A 19,753-nucleotide genomic window follows, 5' to 3' on the forward strand; every position below is an offset into this window, starting at 1 on the left:
AATTTATCATACATTTATCGATTACATAATTTGAATCAATAACCAAAATATTTAAATATTTTTCATTTTTTTTAAATAACTTTATATCAACACCCACAAAAAAAACTCCTATTCGAATAACTTAAAATATTTTTTTTTAATAACGCTGAAGAAATCTATACCAACATAAACAAGTTTATTTAAACAATCTCAAGTTATTCAAATAACTAGAGTTAAATAAGACCAAATTTGGTGGAAGACTAGGGGTGAGTAGGGCATCCGACCCGACTCATAGACACTGCACGAGTTGCAATTGTGTCGTGCTAGTTTTTAATTTTTGCACGACTTATCGGCCCGTCTATTGTTATGAAAAATTTATACTTTTTAAAAATAATTTATTTGTGTTTTTCTTATTTTTAATATAATTACTTAAAAACATTCTAATTAGTAACTCAGACCTAAAAAGTTTACTAGATTTCAAATTAATAAACTTTGTTGTTTTAAATATTTTAAAGTAAACTTAAGTCCAAAGTAAGTGTAAGAGACTAACTAAGTTAAAGTCTCATTATGTAAACAAAACCAATTTGATTATGTTGTGGTGGGTGAAATGATCAAATCACAAAAGAAAAGATTCATTTTTTGAAAATATTCTAATTAGGCAAGAAAACCAAAACTAAAGAGTTAAATCTCCATCTCTTGATGCTAGCTCTGTTTTTGGCAGTCTGGCTATGTCTCTTTTTCTTTGGGTATTTATTTACATGCTTAATTAGTGTTATTCTTCTTCTTCTTTGTGGGGCTAAAATTGATTAATAAAGCATCATAGATGGGGACTTTAATGGTGTGTACAACTTTGACATAATAATAATAATACACATCTCTTTATCAGCTAGCTGTCCCTCTGCAAAAACAAAAGCAATATGGAAGAAGAAGGGGCATGCCTGCCCAATAATATTTAACTGCCAGACTGCACAAAAAAAAGCTTGGTTAGCCAATTGCCATTATCCATTCAATTCAATTCAATTCTTTCCAACTCCATTCAATGTCATTTACTATTTGTTTCATGGATTTGGAAATGAATTATTTTGCATCTCTTGAGAATATTTGAAATAGGGAAATTTCATTTCTTAAATTTTGTTCTTTTGTTTCTGACTCGGTTTATATGTTTAATCGGATTTTATTCAAATCAACCTGCGAGTGTAGGTAGAATGCATAACTCATGTCTTCAAAATCCTGACCCGAAACTTAAAAAATAAAAAATTCTGACCCGAAACATAAAAAAAAAAATCAAATCAACCAGATATTCAAAATATTGACTCCAGCTCCTTCTGAGTTCAGCCCAAAATAATATTAAAGCACACCCATATCCATTCTGAGCCCAAAACCTTATTCAAACTCAACTCTGTTTTATTTTTATTATTCTTTTTCTAAAAACAATAATACTTCTTTATAAAGACAGTTAATTTATAGTATTTAAGAGAATATATAACAACTTAGTGAATCCTGGGAATCAAAAAGTGAGGGTTAGTACTTTTACATTTATCAGTTTGTTTAATGAAAAAGTATGTTTGATTGAATAGATGTGTATTCTTATGTGTCTTATGGATGAGTCTCGGGGTACCCGACAGAGGCCAGTTGGTAAATTACCCAAAATTTGGGTCAAAATCGGGCCAGTCCGATTCAGGTTAGGTATCGGATTATTGATCTGTCCAAGACTCATAATAAAAAAAATAAAAAAAATTTTATTATTAAGGTTAAATTTTAATATTATATTTTTAATAACATCATTTTATTTTTTATAAAAAAAATTCAATTGAAATAGGATAAAGTAGTGAATGAACATTATAGTAGGATGTCATATTTATTAATTAATTGATATAATATCATTTAAAAAATGTTAATTTATAAAACAAACAAAAATCTAATAAAAAAAATGTCAATTTATAAAACAAATGATAATCTATATATATATATAACATTGTTATTGTGAATAAAATTATAAAAAAAAATTACAATCTTAAGTGGTGTAATGGTTAAGTGTTCTCTATGCATAATAAAGATCGAAGGTTCAAATCTCAGTGCAAATTTGTAATAATTATAAAAAGATAATAAGTAATATGTTGTTTGACGGAAGTGAATTAATTGGTAATAAAGGTCGGTAAAAAGGAGATAGTTGAACAATAAAGAATAGAATATGTTGGTTGACGGAAGTGAATTAATATGAGCATGGTCGGCATTGGAGTAAGCCCACGGGCTAGTACAACCCATCTCTCATGACAACTCATTTAATAAAACAATTAGGTTATTTAGATAAATTTATTATTTGTGTAAATATAAAAGTGTGTAATATAGTATGGTGATTTATGATAGAAAATAAGATTTTTTTTATTTGATTATAGTTTTAAATCTCACGTGAAATAATTTTTAATATTTAAAATAAAAATAAAAATAGGCTAGCCAAATTTTTTCCAAGTTTTTCTACCATACCGGGCAACTCAATTCTTGAGGTATGAAATCTCACTATTTTTTTTTAAGTTGGTTATAAATAGACTTATATTAATGATAAATAAAATTATCAAATACTAACTTAAACTCATGGCCTTAAAATTCAAACCTAAGTGTTCTTTATGCATAATAAAGATCGAAAGTTCAAATCTCACTCGGTGCAAATTTGTAATAATTATAAAAAGATAATAAGTAATATGCTGCTTGACAGAAGTGAGTTAATTGGTAATAAAGGTCGGTAAAAATGAGATAGTTAGACAATAAGGAATAGAATATGTTGGTTGACGGAAGTGAGTTGATAAGAAATATGTTGGTTGACGGAAGTGAATTAGTATGAGCATGGTCGGCATTGGAGTAAGCCCACGGGCTAGGGCAACTCATCTCTCAAGACAGCCCATTTAATAAAACAATTAGGTTATTTAGATAAATTTATTATTTGTTTAAACATAAAAGTGTGTAGTATATTACGGTGATTTATGATAGAAAATAAGATTTTTTTTATTTAGTTATAGGTTCAAATTTCACACAAAATAATTTTTAAATATTTTTTAAAAAAAAAAAATATGGTAGCCAAAATTTTTCCACATTTTTCTATCTTAAACGTGGCAACCCAATTCTTGAGGTATGAAATCTCGCTATCTTTTTTAAAGTTTGTTATAAATAGACTTATATTAATGATAAATAAAATTATCAAATACTAACTTAAAATTCAAGCCTTCATCTTAAGCTCTTACAATTAAATTATTCAAGATTACTCAATAATGTCAAAATTTACCTAAATTCAATAATAGTAAGTGAATAAAAAAGTCATAACTAGAAGATTAAAGAGGTCAATAATGAGACCATCACAGTAAAAATTTAGTTAAGTATTTAGTTAACTATTCAAACTTAGTTACTCTATTTATTTTTATTTTTATAATTTTTTTAATATTGTAGTATATAATATAATTATTATCATAATTTTAAATATTAAATTAAATTATAATTATATTATAAAAGCAATAACTTTACTTACATGGTCAAATCTATACTCTTAATAAGTCGTAGTATCTAAAAAAAAAAAAGTTTTAATTATAAGACATTATAAGTGAGAATAATTTTGCTTTCTCAGTTAACATTTAGAAAACAATAATTTAAATATAAAAATAATATGTTTAATAATACTTTAGGAACTAAATCTTGATTAGAAATTTTTTTTTTGACAAGATTAATGAAAGCTCTAAGAAGATCCGTCTTATTTTATGATTTTTATTTGGCTGAAGATTCTTATATTGAGTTTCCTAACCCTTCAATTCATTTTTTTTTCTTTCAAAAAGCTCAATTTCGCTTCTCTTTCGGAGTGCAACTAATTACCGCGAGTTAAACACATAGCACGTAAACACACTTAACAGACGAGCGTAACTTGCTACATTGACGTGCTCAAACACAAAGGAACCCGTCACGGGATCCCCTCTGTCCCCCTCACAGAGAAAGGCAAAACGGTCCTATTAAAAAAAATATATATTTTTACCATATTGTCCAACAGAGGGATCCTGTAAGTGGGGATCTTTCTGCTTAAAACCGAGTTTACATAACCTATATATTCATACACTTTTGTATATGAGATCCACATACTTGAAAGATACCTCCAATAAATTTCTGAATTTGGGTCAGACTAATTTCAGTTTTTAAAGGTAATCAAACCGAAATAGTATTTTCAGATAAACCAATTTTTCCATTTCTATCAGTTGAAGATCATTAGATGTATCACAGTTTGTATCAGAATCCCCTGAACTACATCCAACCAACTAACCAACATGATCATAACAATCTGCAAACCAATAGTAACATAGATAAAAGAACCAAGTTGAAATTGATGAACCAAAATTTGCTTACAAATAAGTTACTAGAAACTAAAACAACAATCTTAAGTTCAGCTTACATAAGGAACTCTATTTTGTATCTTCCGCTTAGACTATGATTACGATCTCAATCAAAACTGAAAAACAATGAAAGTAAATCAGCAAGGTTAAGGATTTAGAACATACTTTTAACCATCTGATGATAATACTTTATTTCTCCTTATAGTCTGTGAAGGCTTCTTTGAATAGCTCGAATTCCATTCCCCTCCATCCTGAGAATAGTAATCCATTGGATAATCACCATCAACCTCTCCTTCCTTTTCTTCCATACAACCTCCATTGTTACCTTGACAACAAGTTTCATTCTTTGAACAATCCATTGGCTTTCTTTCCCACCAGCCATGTAGATCACCAAGAGCAATCTCTGCTTCAAATGGCGTTAACAGTGGTTTCACAAAAGCATCACCCCAATCTATCGAAAGCCTAGGACAGGCTATTTGAATCCAAGCATCAACAGAATCACCAAACAATGCAATTCTAGCTGGTGATAGTTCAGACATCAATACTACAGTCCATGATAAACCCTTTTCTCTCATCTTCTTCTCTAATCTATCAAGAATTTTGGGATTCCCTTGTCTCCCCAAGGTTCCCAACACAATTCCCCAATTTTTTACGCCTTTTGCTTTACAGATTGCGTTCTTTCTACATTCCTTCATGCCTTTGTGATTGTATTCTTCCAGAAAAAGGGACCCAATGTAAGGATCATACCTAAGAGCTTTAATTTTAGGGTTTGCTATCATGAATGCCTCTAAGTGAAATCTCCCATCTGCTACAAAGATAACAACAGCATTACTCTCACTAAGTTCAGTCTTACCAATAGTTGGAGCAGTGCAGCCAAGAATTTCTCCAGCCGACAAGGGTTTTGACTGCGGCACTAAAACCCTAAACCCTGCCCCTTCCAGATCCATCTTGGCGGCACGTATTGCCGCTGCAAACTGAATCGTTCCAGCCAAAATCAACTCCTTGGTGGTTGAATTATCAAGATTAAGCTTAACAGTATCAATTAAACGGCGAACATCGATTTTGATTTCAACGAAAACATAGATGCAAGGGATCGATGTGTTATCAATAGGCACAAGACAACTATGGCCGTAATGGATTAAGAGGTCGGCGTTAAGAGCGGCGGCTGAAAGGTCGTCGACACAGCAAGCACCGTAGGTGACATCTCCGAGGATGAAACAACTGTCGACGGCGGCGAATGCGGCGAAGATGTCGGAGAGGACAAGGGAGTACATAAGCAGGCCTTCAGGGAATTGAAGAGCAACGCGTTTGGATCCAGTTGAGAGGATTCGCCATACGCATTTATGGACCTCGAAATTGTAGTTGGGAGGTAAAAGGGCGATGGCGGCGTTGAGTGCTTCGTTGTTAGTTATTGAATCTGGTATTTGATTCTTCACGAAACGCTTAGGAACCGTTCGACGAGGATGTTTTGGTGATGGGTTTTGTTGTTGAATAATATCTAGATCTCCGGCGGCGGTCGGAGATGGAACGGGAAGATCGGAATCGCTTTTCTCCATTAGAGAAGGAGATACAAATTGCAGCCGCTAGGGGAGAAGTACTATCTCTATTATTTACCATGAGACTGTTTTATATTGTTTTTTAATATATATTTTTTAATAAGTTTTTATTCAAATAAATTATTATTATTTTTGTTTAAGATTAAAATTAGTCTAACTCTATAATCATTCTCAACTTTATTATCATAAATACCTTATTTTACATGTTGTAATTTTTTTTTAATGAGTTAAATTGTTGAAAAATTATAATATTAAAACAAATTCATAATAAATAATAATTTAATTTAAATTTGAATAAGAAATATATAAAATATATTCTAAATTTATTCTAAAATCCTACTTTCAACCCCAACAACAAAAAAATAGTTTAATTATAATAGATATAATATTATATTATTTAAATAAATTATATAATTAATTTTAATATTAAACTAAATAACATTTTTTATTTTAAATTTGACCATCATATTTTATTTGGAAAATTTGACAAGATGACTTTATACAAAGAAAATTTATTTGGATAATCTTTAGTTGAATAATTCATAATTTCTTATGGTATCAAACATTAAAACTACAATACTTTTAAGTTAAGCGGCATTATTTTAAATTTTAGTTTATGATCATGTTTCATAATATTAAATAATACTGTTTAACTTAAACAACAGTACTACATAAAAAAAGTATGAACTATTGAACTAAGAATTATCTATAAGACTATAGATATACATACATACATGTTTTAATTAGTATATTTATGTCGGGTAAGTTTGTCCCTATTTTATGAACTAATTAGGATCATAAACCATAATCTCAGATATGAGACGGTAAATGAGATCAAGGTTATATAAACTGTGACAAGATTTGACAAAAAAAACTTATATTCACATGAATAATTAAGATGTGGTTTGAAGGAACGACAAGACGAACTTTGAAACTAGAGACGATAGAGATAAAACTTTCAAAGGATTAACAATAAGTTGTGAAGAAATAAAAATTCGTGACAATGTTATATAAACCCTATACTCACCTAAACAATCAAGACGAAGTATGTAGGAACGAGTTTTGATTGATGAGTCAAGGCGGCGATGATGATCAGCTAGAGACGGAGACGGAGACGACGAGATGATGAGATTGAGACGGAGAGATGCATTTTTCAAAGTGCGGGTAGAGTTTCTCGTTACACACTTAAAATTTTGAAATGAAATGAAATGAGTAGAATTTCTCGTCAGACATTTATATATTTCGCGTGATGTAAAATACATATTTCGCAAGACAAGTTATACATATTTCGGGTACTCAAAAGATAATTTCGACATTAGTCATTTTTACAGACATCTTATTTTTCAAATTTGTATTATTATTAGGTCATTTCGTAAAATTTCTCTCATATTTAATTTTTAAAATATATAATTAATTTATAAATTATTATAATTGAAAATTAAGAAAACAAATAATAGTTTAAGCCCTCTTTCTTCTTCTTCATCTTCTTCGTTCAGCTGTAAACTGATCAGAAGCTCTATCATTCTTCTCTGATCTTCCTTCTTCTGTACTTAAAATTCGGATACAGAAGATCATCGATCCAATTCCTTGCCGGCGTTCTTTCCTAAAGTCCGTCTCTTCTCAACTTTCCTGTAAGTATTCACATCATACCGTTGTTTCCTTCGAGCTCTAGGTCATTTATCGTTAACTTTTATTCTCAGGTCAGCAAGATGCAGACGATATCCAATTACAAGCTACCCCACTTCTTTAACTATCCTCCATACTTCACGTAATACCTTTTCTCACATTGTTCCTTTGTATTTATTGATCATAAGAAATGAAGATGTCCAAGGAAGAAAATATCAAATCCTATTGAATATGGTCTTAAATGAATAGGGATTCTCAATTCAGTACTTAGTGGATATGCATCATCTTTATACTTACTAGTGTTTTACATGTGATTATTGTCTTTGTCTAGTTTGCAACCGGTTAAGGACACTCGGGAGAAGCAGATAAATCTTTGGAAGGAATTGATACTTGATTATTGTAGAAGTGAAAAGAAGTTTGTTATTGAAGTTGAGAAAGAATTCCCGTTGTTTACGAATCCAGTTATTGAAAGTAAGCTATGTTTTCGTGATATTACATTGGTTCTATTATAGATAGGTATTTGTATGCTTTTCATTCCTAGTTTTTTTTCTTACTTTATACATCACATTGGCTAGAAATGGACCTCCCTTGTAGAATTCCTTTTGATTGTGTTGATTAGTTCTCTATGAACGAGGAACTTAAGAGATTTGTATGTTGGACCAATATTTAATTGTGTAGAGAAGTATGGTATTCTCCTTTTCATTTTTTGTGAGTCATTTCCAGTTTTCATAAAGTTTTATGCAATATATTGTGCTCCATCTGTACCTTTGGATTGGACCACCACTTGCGATGTATCAGCAATCTTTACGTTGAATGAGACATTAAAAAAACTTGTCTGAGTTGTTTCTTTTTGCCTTACGGATGCTTTGGTCTTGTTAGAGTTGTCATTAGAGCAAAAACTTGTTTGAGTTTGCTTCTTTCATTATTGTCTCAGTTCTGAACCCATTTAATCCTGTAAATCTCTTTTAGTCCTTTAGCCTACTTCAAAATAGTGCAATTTTTTATTTTTTGAAAACCAAGGTTTTTTCCATGGAGAAAGCTAACACGACCCCACTTCATTTAAGGCTTTTTTAGTGGGAATCCAAGATAGTGCGAGTTAAGTTGTGGGGTTAGGAAATCTTACAATGAAGAAACATTTTCGTACTTGATGTTGGTTTGGCCTTGTGAACATGTGTATATTGTGATGAAAGATCATGATTATGAATGTAGGGATTTGAGTGTTCCTATACATCTACAGACTCTTCATTCCATGATTAAAGAACTTCCCTCTACTTTTGCCTTCTGTCATAAATGATTATCAATAGGTTTAAAGCTGATAATTTTATGTTTTTTTTCATAAAATGCTAAAGTTTGTGTTAGCAGAGTTGTCACAAAGACGATGTCTAATATTTACAGATATTGTCTATACCAAGTCTTGAATACTTGACTTTAATGTGCTAATTAACAACTCATCAGCTAGGTCACAATGAATTGGTTTCAGTCAACAAGATTCTTCTGCTTATAATAGAATGTTAATATCCGGATCAAACAGCTAAAACATTTAAGAACCAAACAAGATTTGACGAATGTTATAACGATTATTCAAATGAGCCAGTAGGGAATTGTCGCTGTCCTTTGGGAGGTTTGTTGTTTGACTCTCGTCCCTTTTAAACTAAATTCAATTTCGATAAAGTGGATTTTATATTCAAACCATTAGATATTCTAAATGCTTATTCTTCCATTTCTGTCAGTTATTAGGTCTTAGGTTCACATTGATTTATCTGAGCTACAGGTTTATTGTGATAATGCAGGGTCTCTTAACAATGAAGCTAGGGTTGTAATTCTTTCAGCATTAGTGTCTGATGGTACTTTCTTGAACTTGTGTTTATCCTATTACCATCTTTGCAATTTTGTAGTATATGATTGTCTCATTTCTCCAATTTATTTACTATGAACAGGAAGAGCTGAATGGATGGACAAGGGGCATCGGAAATGTCTTGTGCTCTGGCACCGAATTCAGGATTGGGCAGATCTGATTTTAAAATTCGTGAGTAGTTGTATAAGTTCTTAATATGTTATCAAATTGTTTCATTGATCAAATACAGGTTATAGTTGGTAATATTTATTTTATTCATGATTTGTCAGGTGAAAGATAATGGTTTAGAAGATAGTGTAATGACAGTCGAGGAGATTCGTTCTGGAGCAGAATCAGGTGGTACAGGTAACACGATTCCTAATTCTTTCTTCCAGGCTATTCACTCCTTGATAACATAAAGCAAGAGATAGACCATCTGGTTATAGGGAATGACAATAAAAAGTTAGAGTTACTCGAAAGCCTTGACATTTGTTTTGGATTTTATTTTTGCTGTATTTCTTTCCCTTTACATTTAGCAGATAAGCCTATTTTGAAAACTGACATTTTGTTACAATCACATTTGAAAAATCACCACCAAAGCTTAAATAAATGGAATTATTTTGGGTTTGGTGTAAGACTGTTTTCTGATTCATGATCCAGGTTATAGTCTGATTTTTTGCTTCATTTGGTAAGAAAATTATTTTTTGGACGATGATTTATATTATAATGTGTTTTCCGAAGTCATTCAGTACTAGATCATTGTAGAATTTTCCAAATCATAATCAAGATCATTTTTTGTGTATTTTCTCCCTGCCCATTTATCAAATATTGAGCTTATTTGAAAAAAATGCTCTTTTGTCACAACCTATATCACAAATCATATCTTCAGAGGAAAATTGGGAAAGTTAAAGTTGAAAGCATTTTATTTTTCCACTTGATATAATTTTTTTTCCGGATTATGATTCAAATTATAGTGCAATATTTTTTTTGGTTTCATTTGGTAGACCGATTATGTTTTTTTGACATAATCCAAATTATAGTATGATTTTTTTTTTTTATCAAACACAACCAATGTAGATAAATAGGCTCATTAGATAACTAATGACTTTATTCATACAATGGGTTAAGCTGGGAATCAGACTATTATAGCATATAACTATAGAAAATATCATCTGTTTTCTTTTCGCCATAAAAAAATCCTTAAAACTTCAGTCTTTAGCCCTGCGCGTGTAACCCCAACTGAATACCGAAAAGAAAATGGATGGGTAACGCTGTACTAGTTAAAAGAGTTTGAATGTATATTTGCCCATTATCAGAAATCATGTTTTTTTTCTTCTGTTTTTCCGATGGTTCTAGAGATCCATGGGATTGATCGTGGCGTTCTAATGAGGGCGTTGAAACAATTGGAGCATAAGGGGAAGCTTACAATATTCAAGGGTACTTCAGCTGATGATGAAGGAGTTAAATTCTCTGTATAGAGAGAAATAAGATTTTGTTTGGTTTGTTATTGTGTATTCTCTAATAATTGTATTCAGTGTTATTTTGAACTCAATTGTATCTGGAACCTGCAAGTTATTACTGATTATAGTATAAATGAAGCCAATTCTTCATTTGTTGGACATACCAAATTATAAATTACTGATTGTAAACATTTTTTTATGTTTATGGTAAATATGCATAAAAGTCGGGGATAAATAAAATAAAATTTGTCTGGAAGTTTTCAAGGGTAAATCTGATTCAAAACTAAGTTACAGTTGTTGGTAGCTGGTTTGAAAAAAATTAGATTATGAAATTATAATTTGTTCAATTAAAAAATGGATTATTTGAGTTAATTAATGAATTTAAAGTTATTTTAATTGATAAATTGAAAAAAAAAATGCTGTAATAATTTTTTTTAAATAATCGAATAGTATGGACAAAATGTGGGAAACACTTAAAACATTAACTTCAAATGTAACACCTTCAAATGGTGATGTAAAATTTGTAGGGTTTATAGACTTGCAATACAAATAATAAACTTATGTTGACTATTAGACCTAGATCAATTGATCTAGGTTTTTTAAAGTAAAATTCAGGTTAAAATAAACTTAGTTTAAAATATCTCTAGAATTTAATAATCTAAAATGATAAAAAAGTTTAAAAGAGGAATATTTTGAATTATAAATTGACTAGTTGAAAAGAAATGAGATGCGAAAAAATATATATTTTTTTTTGTTTATGATTAAAAAAAATGTTACATTTTCTAAACAAAGTTATCATGAAATAAGATTATAAGAACCGGGATAACATTTCAACTGTTTTTAATAAAAATCGAAATACTTTTATCCACTCTTTTAGTCTAACGGCAATTGACAATAAGAGATGGATACTAACCCTAAGTTCTTGGGTTCGAGCCCGTCAGGTAGTAAGTTCTGCGCGCCTAATTAAATTTTGCGGACTATATACTTAATCCGTTGTCCCATTTTTTATTTCTCCAAAAAATCGAAATACTTTTGTCACTTGAGTTATTTTAATGGTTTAAAAAATAACATTTCATACAAAAATAATTGTAAAAAATAAAATAAATAAATAAATATATATATATATATATATATATATATATATATATAACAAAGTACAACTTTATTGATGAAAGCCACAATGGAGATTAGAAAGAGAATTCAATCATTAGACTTAACAAATCACATAAAGTTACAATACTAAGATTGTACTATTTATACTAATATTATCTATAATATTGGATTAGGCCTATAATCAATCCAATTACAATTTTCAGTCCACTAAAGTATTCAAAATTATCCTAACATTGTATCCATCTGATCAAAATCCACTCCATCTTTGTTGGGATCATCATAACAGAATCATTTCATTGATCTTAAGTCTTGTTTTCATGAACAAAAGAATGCTGCTGTATTTTCCTCTCCAGGATAAGGGTGGTTAAGAAATATAACTGAAGAACATGCAATCAACATCCCACATTTGAAGAGGAAGAATAAGGCAGGATTCTATAAGGCAAAGGCCTAGCTATGAGTCCATCCATAACCCAACCAACTACCTGACCATCACTTTTCAAATGATCAAATTCCCTACATATATACGAGAGAGATGTTTGCAGTTTTCCCCCTGAATTGCAGTCATTGTTAACGCCTTTTGTCTCGATCCCTGCAAATTTCTCCAACCAATACAAGTAATTCACGTGGAATAATGACTTTAGCATGTCTTGTGGTGACGAATTCTCTTTAAGTGTTACCTGCAAAAAAATAAAAATATTAGGCTTGATTCCCACTCTGAACGCACTAATTTAAGTGGAGGGGGTTATGGCCTCCCCTCTTCCAGGGAATAAACTCGGGTCACAGAAGAAAGTTTCAATCTCCTTCTCACAGTTTAACAGGCAAACTCAATGGTGTTTTTGTATCACATTCATAAATTTCTTTATTATGTTTTCGTATCTGGATAAAGTAACAAATTTAAAAGTGTTTTCAGACGAGGATATGGCCTCCTATTTCAATTTGGTGCTTTAATAAAGAATCGAATATGAGACCACAAGATAATAAGCTCCTTAGTTCAAGCCTCTTACAGCTAATAAGCTACCTGGGGTGTGTAGCCAACATTTCACCATTAACTTTACATATTCTTATAATCATATCTCCAATAGGCCCTAATTTGAAAATCTTTTATTTTTGTATCTGAATACAAAAAAATTTGGAATCTAAACTTATTTAGATAGTTGGAAACACTTTCTGGAGCTATATCCAAGTCTGGTTTTGGGTTTGGACGAGAAAACATCAATAAATTATGAATATATGTCTAATTAAGTTATATTCTTAAATTATCTTATCTAAATCAACATCTAAATGATATATTTAACAAAAAGAAAGTGTTTCCAAAGAAATTTATCGATGTTTCTCGTCCAAACCCAGACTCGTACCCAAATCCAGCTTTAGAAAGTGTTCAAAATGGGCCAATTCAGGAATTTATTGTTTCTTATCTAAATCTGAATTCAGAAACAGAATTAGGAAGATCTGAATTCAGAAACAGAATTAGGAAGTGTTTCCACATGGCATACAAGGATTAGGCAAAACAAAGGATGGTGGAGAGGCAGAATTAGGAAGTGTTTCGTCTACATGTTTTTTTTTGTCCAAAGAGATGGGATAAAGAAACATACGAAGTATTTTCCACCATGTTCGGTAAGAATGTAGCCCTCATCTCTGTAAAGATCAAAAAGTGCCATTGCATCATCCTTGTTCCTTACAACATCAGAAAGCTTAGAACCCAGCAGGAGGCGACCCTCAATATTCGCAGCTGCATCCTTAGCATCTTCAGACAGTACAGGAGATTGCACCTATAAAGAATAATCACCAACACAGACTGATCACCAAACGGCATGACTTGAATAAGAAATATTCATTTCAATATCAGGAGGAAAGCATCGAGTTCAGAGTCGAACCATGAAGCCATCTATTAGCAACAGTGAGCAAGTCTTATGAGACAGAAGGCAAAGTGTAAGACTTATTTATATGCAGTTGGCTCATTGATTTTGTTCAAAGAAATGCAAGCTTTATTTCTTTCTTGCTTAATTGTCCTATAATTTTGCATGTAATGTTCTACTATAAATCGCCACAAAATAAGGAATTCACTAAGAATATTTGTTTTATCTATTGTATCCTTTAATATCTTAATAATGTGATATATATGTATGCTATAATATACAATAGGTTGATATTACATGTTTACAAATATATATTTTATAACTAAATGAAAGTAAATAATATAATATTACAGCTTGAGTGCCCTGTCTAATTTCATTGGGAGGTTAGCACAATAACCCACACCGTCATGACCTCACTTCAATCAAGGGCTTTCGATGATAATCGAACCTGAGACCTAGGGTGATAACCCCTTTAGTCCAAACCTTTTGAGCTACTCAGGATGGATGAACTAATTTGTCATTATGTAATTAAAAAGTCATAAAACTCCCATTGCCTCTTTTAGTCAACCTTCTTCATCTTAGGGTTTTGGTTTGTACATATGTATATAGGATAAATACCAAGTAACATCTCCAATCTTGTGGTTCAAAACCAATTGTCAGAGTAATTTTTTGTTCTTATCTATTGACAATTGAAATGCATAAAAAAGCAGCTTACTTGGTGTCTCGGCTTCATGTTCAGTGATGTTATAGCTGGAAAAAGAGGTTCTTCGTCATTAACCTCTTTAATTGAAGGGATCACACCGCTAAGTAAATATTCGCTGAAGATTAGGCCTGGCAAGGAAATCGGAAAAAAATGTAAATGAGAACAGCAACAACTAATAAAGTGAAATAATACAGGATCTACCATTGTGGTTAATGATCGTTTCTGTGAATGATACCCATGAAACAACCATTTAATGATCTCTCTAATCCATCAAACTCAAGTTAGAAAAAGGATAGTATTAGCCAAGATGCCATGTTTGGAAACACCTGGATCTGAAGCTGGACGAGTAAACATCGACAAATTTATTTGAAAACGTTTTTTTTTTGTATCCAGATGTTGGTTTAGATGAGATAATGTTCTAGATCATAACTTAATTATACAAATATTTATAAGTCGATTGACATTTTTTTGTCCAAACTCAACTTCAACTCCAACTCAAGTGTTTTCAAATAGAGCTGATCATGATTGAAAGAGCCCTGTTTGAATTAAGTATTGCCTTCGTGCCTTTTTTTATGAATGGGTGATCATGTATATTTCCTAGTAAACCAACTCTATTGTCCTTGTAAACATAACCCTACAAGGAAAACATGTGCTGCTACAAGTTATAAACATTATCGTTTTGGTAAAGGAAGCTCAAAATATTGACAATTTAACTGTGTTGTTCTGTTGAGAATGTAATTATTTCAGTGCAAGTTAACACTTAATTCACATATGAAAACTTTCACATCAAGTTCATAGTTTTAACTCAAAATAAACATAAAAGTAACTGAATGAGTAAACAAAGAAGAAAAGTACTTGCACGATAAGGATTCATCGTCCTTAAATGAATGGATTGATATGATTTCAGGTTGCAGTACATGTGAATCCAAGTTACCACACCAAAAGTACCAAGAGCAAGAGGAGTAGATGAACGTATGCAATTAGCTAATGCTATGCCGAGCATGATACCAATTGATTTGCTCACCATTCCCTGAGCTTCACCCTTTGCAATTACCTGCCATTAGATAGGACCTTCATAAATATTGTTACACAGGGGTACTTATATTGCCTCTTTTTCATTTCAAAAGCTTTGTATGTTTCCTTTCTTAAATAAATCAAAAGGCAATGTCTTCTCACAAAAAAAGAAAATCATCCCCATCAAACTTCGGTAAATCTATCTTCTAGAAACAAGTTGGAATGACGCGATATTTGACTCGTCTTGAGAAGACTCCTCATGATGAAAGGATTTGTCCCATTTTATTCTTATATTGGACCCTTTGTCCAACCTCTTTATCAGAAACTCGATCTGCTTTCATAACAATTCATTCAGGCATTCAGTTTTCATTAATCTTGTCCATGGAAGTAAGCATGGAGTTGATTTCAGCATGTGTGCAAGTTTCAGTCCCAAAGGAAAGGAGCTTTGATGACACTATTACAATTTGGGTAGCTAGGGTAAGGAAAAGAGCAAGAGAGAGAAAACAAAGATTTGGAGATGAGAGATCAAGGAAACTGTATTTATGTTATCCAATATCATTTCAGTTATTAACCGTCTTGTATTTATACTAATTAAGTGGGTAGTACAAGCTAGTACACTAATTACAGTCATTAAACAATATATCTCAATTGTGTTACTGTTTCTCAAAAATAAGGATTTTTTCTAATTTTTAGAGACATGTTCATTCAAAGTCTGGTAAACAGATAAGGAAAATCCATATTACCTCAGCAAAATTCCTCTGAGCTGCAAAACCAGCATAGAAGCAACTCCTTGTAGCTGCCTGTTAAAGAGAACATGTTGAGACAAACAATTATGTTCAGATCCTCCAAGTAGAGTATTGTAAAATTGCATGTTAATTATAAGGAACTCTCCTATATCAAGAAATGAGATGCAAATAAGTTGAAATATAGGCAAGATTCTGTATATAATGGAATGAAGATTGCGTGAAAACTCCTATTACTAAAAGGTCTAAATGTAAAAAGGTTTATGTTAAAATATCTGATGCAATTTATTGAGCTGCTTTCTTCAATGGTTTAGAAGATCTTCTTTAATTAGTTTACTAGGTTAATTAGTTGGTTCTTTCTACAATGGTTTATATGTAAGGTTGGTCCTTGAAGGACCGTCCTTCAATATAAAATGATAATTAGTTAACTAGGGAACAATTTGAATCCAAGATCTTCTTTATAGTCATTCAACTGCCATCTGATTATATGGTGATGACTGATGGGATATTCTAGTAAAGACAACTTAACAACCAAAAACATGCTATAACTACCAAATCATTTGGAAGATGAGTGTAGAGTCATTTTCACCTGTATCAATGCACCTGCAGATCTCCCTGCTCCAGCAGCAGCACCAATGGGAACAAAGAGGTGTGGAAATGCAGGAGTCAAAATTTCCATTGCAAAAGCAAGATTCTCTAATAAATCTGCAAACAATCTCCAGCCTTTTGGGTTGACGTCAAAATGTCTTCCAAAATTTGATAGAAGAATTTTGCTTAAATACCCAATTCCATCCTTGAGTACCCAATTCACAGCTGCAGCAGTAGGAATAGCTCCCTTCCCAAGCCCAACAGCATAAAGCAAAGACTGCATAGACACGAATTTAGCATCAAAGTGCCATTAACCAATAAAACCATTGAAACGTGAGTTCCCTTATATCTCCGTTATCGGTATTTCTTCTAGCATTTGAATCTTTTTATCTAGGAGATGAAAAAAGAGACGAATACCTGGGTAGCAAGAACACCGTTTATTTGCGCAGCAATCCCCTGTACTCCTCTCCAGAGAGAATACTCTAAGTAATCGCTTGTTACACTGTCAGGAAAACCTTCTGGAAGCATAAGACCTGCACAAAGATCTCTGCATTCTACCCACAAGGCAGAGATTGTATGGTCAAAAGAAAATGACTTGACATGACCTTTGACAGAGGAAGTTTTTCCATTGGCAACAATATATGCGTCTGTAATGTGGTCAGCCAATAGTTTCATCCACTTGCCTCCCTTCACCTCCCAAACAACTTCACCTTCTCGGTCTTCTTTACCCAGTAATGTACCGTTTCCAGTTGTAGCCTGAGCTGAGAACAACTGAGAGTATCCAAACCCACACAATCCCGATAGAAGGAGCATGATGAACCGTTTACGAGCTGCACCAAACGCTTCTATATCATCGGAAATTACTCTAGAAAACAAGTAAAAAAGGATGCTTTCACGATCATTAGAGTGGAAAGGACTTCTCCATCCACCGCTATTATCTCCTCCACCGCCAGGAGGTTTGTTGTTAGAGCCATTTCCTCCAAAAATATCATCTTCCCAAAGTTCAGGAACAGATAGAGGGTTTACAGGAGATGCACAACGAAGCAATGATCCCTTAACATGAAGTTTCGCATATCGGCCTGCAGAAACGGAAATGGGTTTATGAAATAGTGGATGAAATGAAGGTAGAAGCACGCTTTCTCCGGCAGATAGTGAACAAAATTGCGCCGGCGAATAGGAAGAACAGGACATGGTCATCTCTCTCTCTTTCTTTCTGTGGGGATTGTCGTCGTCTACCTCGTGATTCTGTTCACTTCCATGTTCGAATCGCCGATTTCAGCCGTCGGCGCCGCACGGCTGGACGAGTCAAGGCGGAAAGGAAAGTTGGTTAGAAATAAATTGATAACTTCTTCTGTGTCTCATTTTTTCTATTCAACTTTAAATTGTGTTAATTTTCTCACCAAATTCTAGTAAATGATTCAATTTCTTCATTTATTCAACCAATGAATGCAATCCATAAAATGATGGTAACGGTCGAGAATTGTATTTACCATATTCGTCCCGTTTTTACCTGATGAGTTTCTTAGTATTGTTCCGCCTTGTTTAGTTTCGAGTAATCCCTTACGGCACAATTTATAACCTATTCTATAATTTTTTTTTATATATAAACAGATTTTTTAATATAATATATTATAATATATTAAAATTTTTAATTATTATAAAAAAAACAAACTTAAAACTCTTATAAAATATAATGAATAAATAAATATATTAGTAATTTTATTATATTTAATTATGTTTATAGTATTCGGGATAGAATCGGGGTGAGATCTGAGTACACAAATACCATCTTTGCCCCATTTCTGGTCAACTACCGGTCAAATCGAGGAAAATTCATCCCAAATAATATAATTCGGTTCGATTACCGTGAGACGGTTTTAAATTGTCATCCATAGTAACATAATAGAAAATTAGAGATAATAATAATATAGAAAATGAACAAATTAATTTAAAATTTCAAAACATCATTCAAACTGCATCATAAATTCAATTCTCAATAAATAGGAACTAAAATGGGATTACAAATTGAACCATAATATCGAAATTACATGGAATTGAGGAAGGTAATAGTGACTTTGCTCTCGTTCTTCGATACCCAATACTTAGAGATGACTCTTTTCTAAATTCTAAATACATTTTTCAAAATGAAATGAAGTATGTTTATCCATGATGTTTGCTTACTTGAGGCCAACATACCAAAATACTAATGAAAAGATTTCAAATTCAGCAACCCAACAAGAGATAACTTATATAATTCTATATCTCAATTGTTCTTTGATTGAGAGGTTACTTTTTGTCAATTTGTTCACACTGACTAGTGAAATGTTACTCTATATCTTCTGAAATATATAAAATGTGCATGTAGCTTGTAGTCATGTGGATTGAGTGCGTTTGTTTTTTCAAATAGAAAGTCATAGTTTAACCCCTATTTTGCATTTTTTCTTATCTTGGGAAATGATTATACTAGAGCTCTAATCTTGGAGCTAACTCTTTTTTTCATTCCATTTTTTTTCAATTAGAAAAGTATACTTTATCCAAGTTTGGCAAAACACAAGACGATCTCAAACTTAGTACCCAAATAAATGGTTGATATAAATTGTCATCAGTCATATGTAATTAAGCATGTTATTAAATATATATATATATATAATGTACATGTAACTCACTGGATAGAAGTCTGTTTTCTGAGCTGAGCAGAAATTCATAGGTTCGACAAACTAGACTAGAGCAACCCAATCCTTAGAGTTAGAGCTAACTATGTTCCAAATGAATTTCAATGAGCCTATTACTTAGTGGATATTGTGTATGTTTTCTAAATAGGAAGTCATATGTTCAACTCCAATCTAGTGCGCATTATAGTGTTTTTTATCTTTCAAACGAGATATTACTCTATCTCAATTGTTTACCCTCTCAATCG

The 19,753-nt window shown here is 31.8% G+C and overlaps 3 protein-coding genes across 3 annotated transcripts; 1 reads left to right on the plus strand and 2 right to left on the minus strand.

The window, feature by feature from the left end:
* Positions 1–4,288: 4,288 nt before the first annotated feature.
* On the minus strand, positions 4,289–5,930 carry LOC124925452 (2-(3-amino-3-carboxypropyl)histidine synthase subunit 1). Its single transcript, XM_047465453.1, has one exon. The coding sequence runs from the start codon at positions 5,897–5,899 to the stop codon at positions 4,511–4,513; it is 1,389 nt and encodes a 462-aa protein (XP_047321409.1). The 5' UTR covers positions 5,900–5,930; the 3' UTR covers positions 4,289–4,510.
* Positions 5,931–7,348: 1,418 nt separating this feature from the next.
* LOC124926693 (vacuolar protein sorting-associated protein 25) lies at positions 7,349–10,980 on the plus strand. The gene is made up of 7 exons (XM_047466971.1): positions 7,349–7,530; positions 7,600–7,667; positions 7,857–7,996; positions 9,316–9,369; positions 9,463–9,551; positions 9,650–9,725; positions 10,716–10,980. Exons 2-7 carry the CDS (start codon positions 7,609–7,611, stop codon positions 10,835–10,837), a joined length of 540 nt encoding a protein of 179 aa, XP_047322927.1. The 5' UTR covers positions 7,349–7,530; positions 7,600–7,608; the 3' UTR covers positions 10,838–10,980.
* Positions 10,981–12,002: 1,022 nt separating this feature from the next.
* On the minus strand, positions 12,003–18,145 carry LOC124926154 (protein root UVB sensitive 1, chloroplastic). Its single transcript, XM_047466332.1, has 7 exons — positions 17,254–18,145; positions 16,838–17,113; positions 16,249–16,305; positions 15,347–15,545; positions 14,504–14,619; positions 13,525–13,701; positions 12,003–12,609 (listed from the first exon to the last, which is right to left on the minus strand). The coding sequence occupies exons 1-7, from the start codon at positions 18,031–18,033 to the stop codon at positions 12,325–12,327; spliced, it is 1,890 nt and encodes a 629-aa protein (XP_047322288.1). The 5' UTR covers positions 18,034–18,145; the 3' UTR covers positions 12,003–12,324.
* Positions 18,146–19,753: the final 1,608 nt, after the last annotated feature.

Source organism: Impatiens glandulifera, chromosome 2 (genome assembly GCF_907164915.1).
Source record: "Impatiens glandulifera chromosome 2, dImpGla2.1, whole genome shotgun sequence".
Taxonomy (NCBI): Eukaryota; Viridiplantae; Streptophyta; class Magnoliopsida; order Ericales; family Balsaminaceae; genus Impatiens; species Impatiens glandulifera.

What these genes read in the sequence shown, in the direction of transcription:
- LOC124925452 (XM_047465453.1), bottom strand. Translation starts at nt 5,899, where the DNA reads ATGGAGAAAAGCGATTCCGATCTTCCCGTTCCATCTCCGACCGCCGCC.
- LOC124926693 (XM_047466971.1), top strand. Translation starts at nt 7,609, where the DNA reads ATGCAGACGATATCCAATTACAAGCTACCCCACTTCTTTAACTATCCT. An exon ending in AACTATCCTCCATACTTCAC is followed by an intron (nt 7,668 to 7,856) that starts GTAATACCTTTT and finishes GTCTTTGTCTAG; the next exon opens with TTTGCAACCGGTTAAGGACA. An exon ending in AGCAGAATCAGGTGGTACAG is followed by an intron (nt 9,726 to 10,715) that starts GTAACACGATTC and finishes CGATGGTTCTAG; the next exon opens with AGATCCATGGGATTGATCGT.
- LOC124926154 (XM_047466332.1), bottom strand. Translation starts at nt 18,033, where the DNA reads ATGACCATGTCCTGTTCTTCCTATTCGCCGGCGCAATTTTGTTCACTA. An exon ending in GATGAATCCTTATCGTGCAA is followed by an intron (nt 14,620 to 15,346) that starts GTACTTTTCTTC and finishes TTTCCTTGCCAG; the next exon opens with GCCTAATCTTCAGCGAATAT. An exon ending in AACATGGTGGAAAATACTTC is followed by an intron (nt 12,610 to 13,524) that starts GTATGTTTCTTT and finishes ATTTTTTTGCAG; the next exon opens with GTAACACTTAAAGAGAATTC.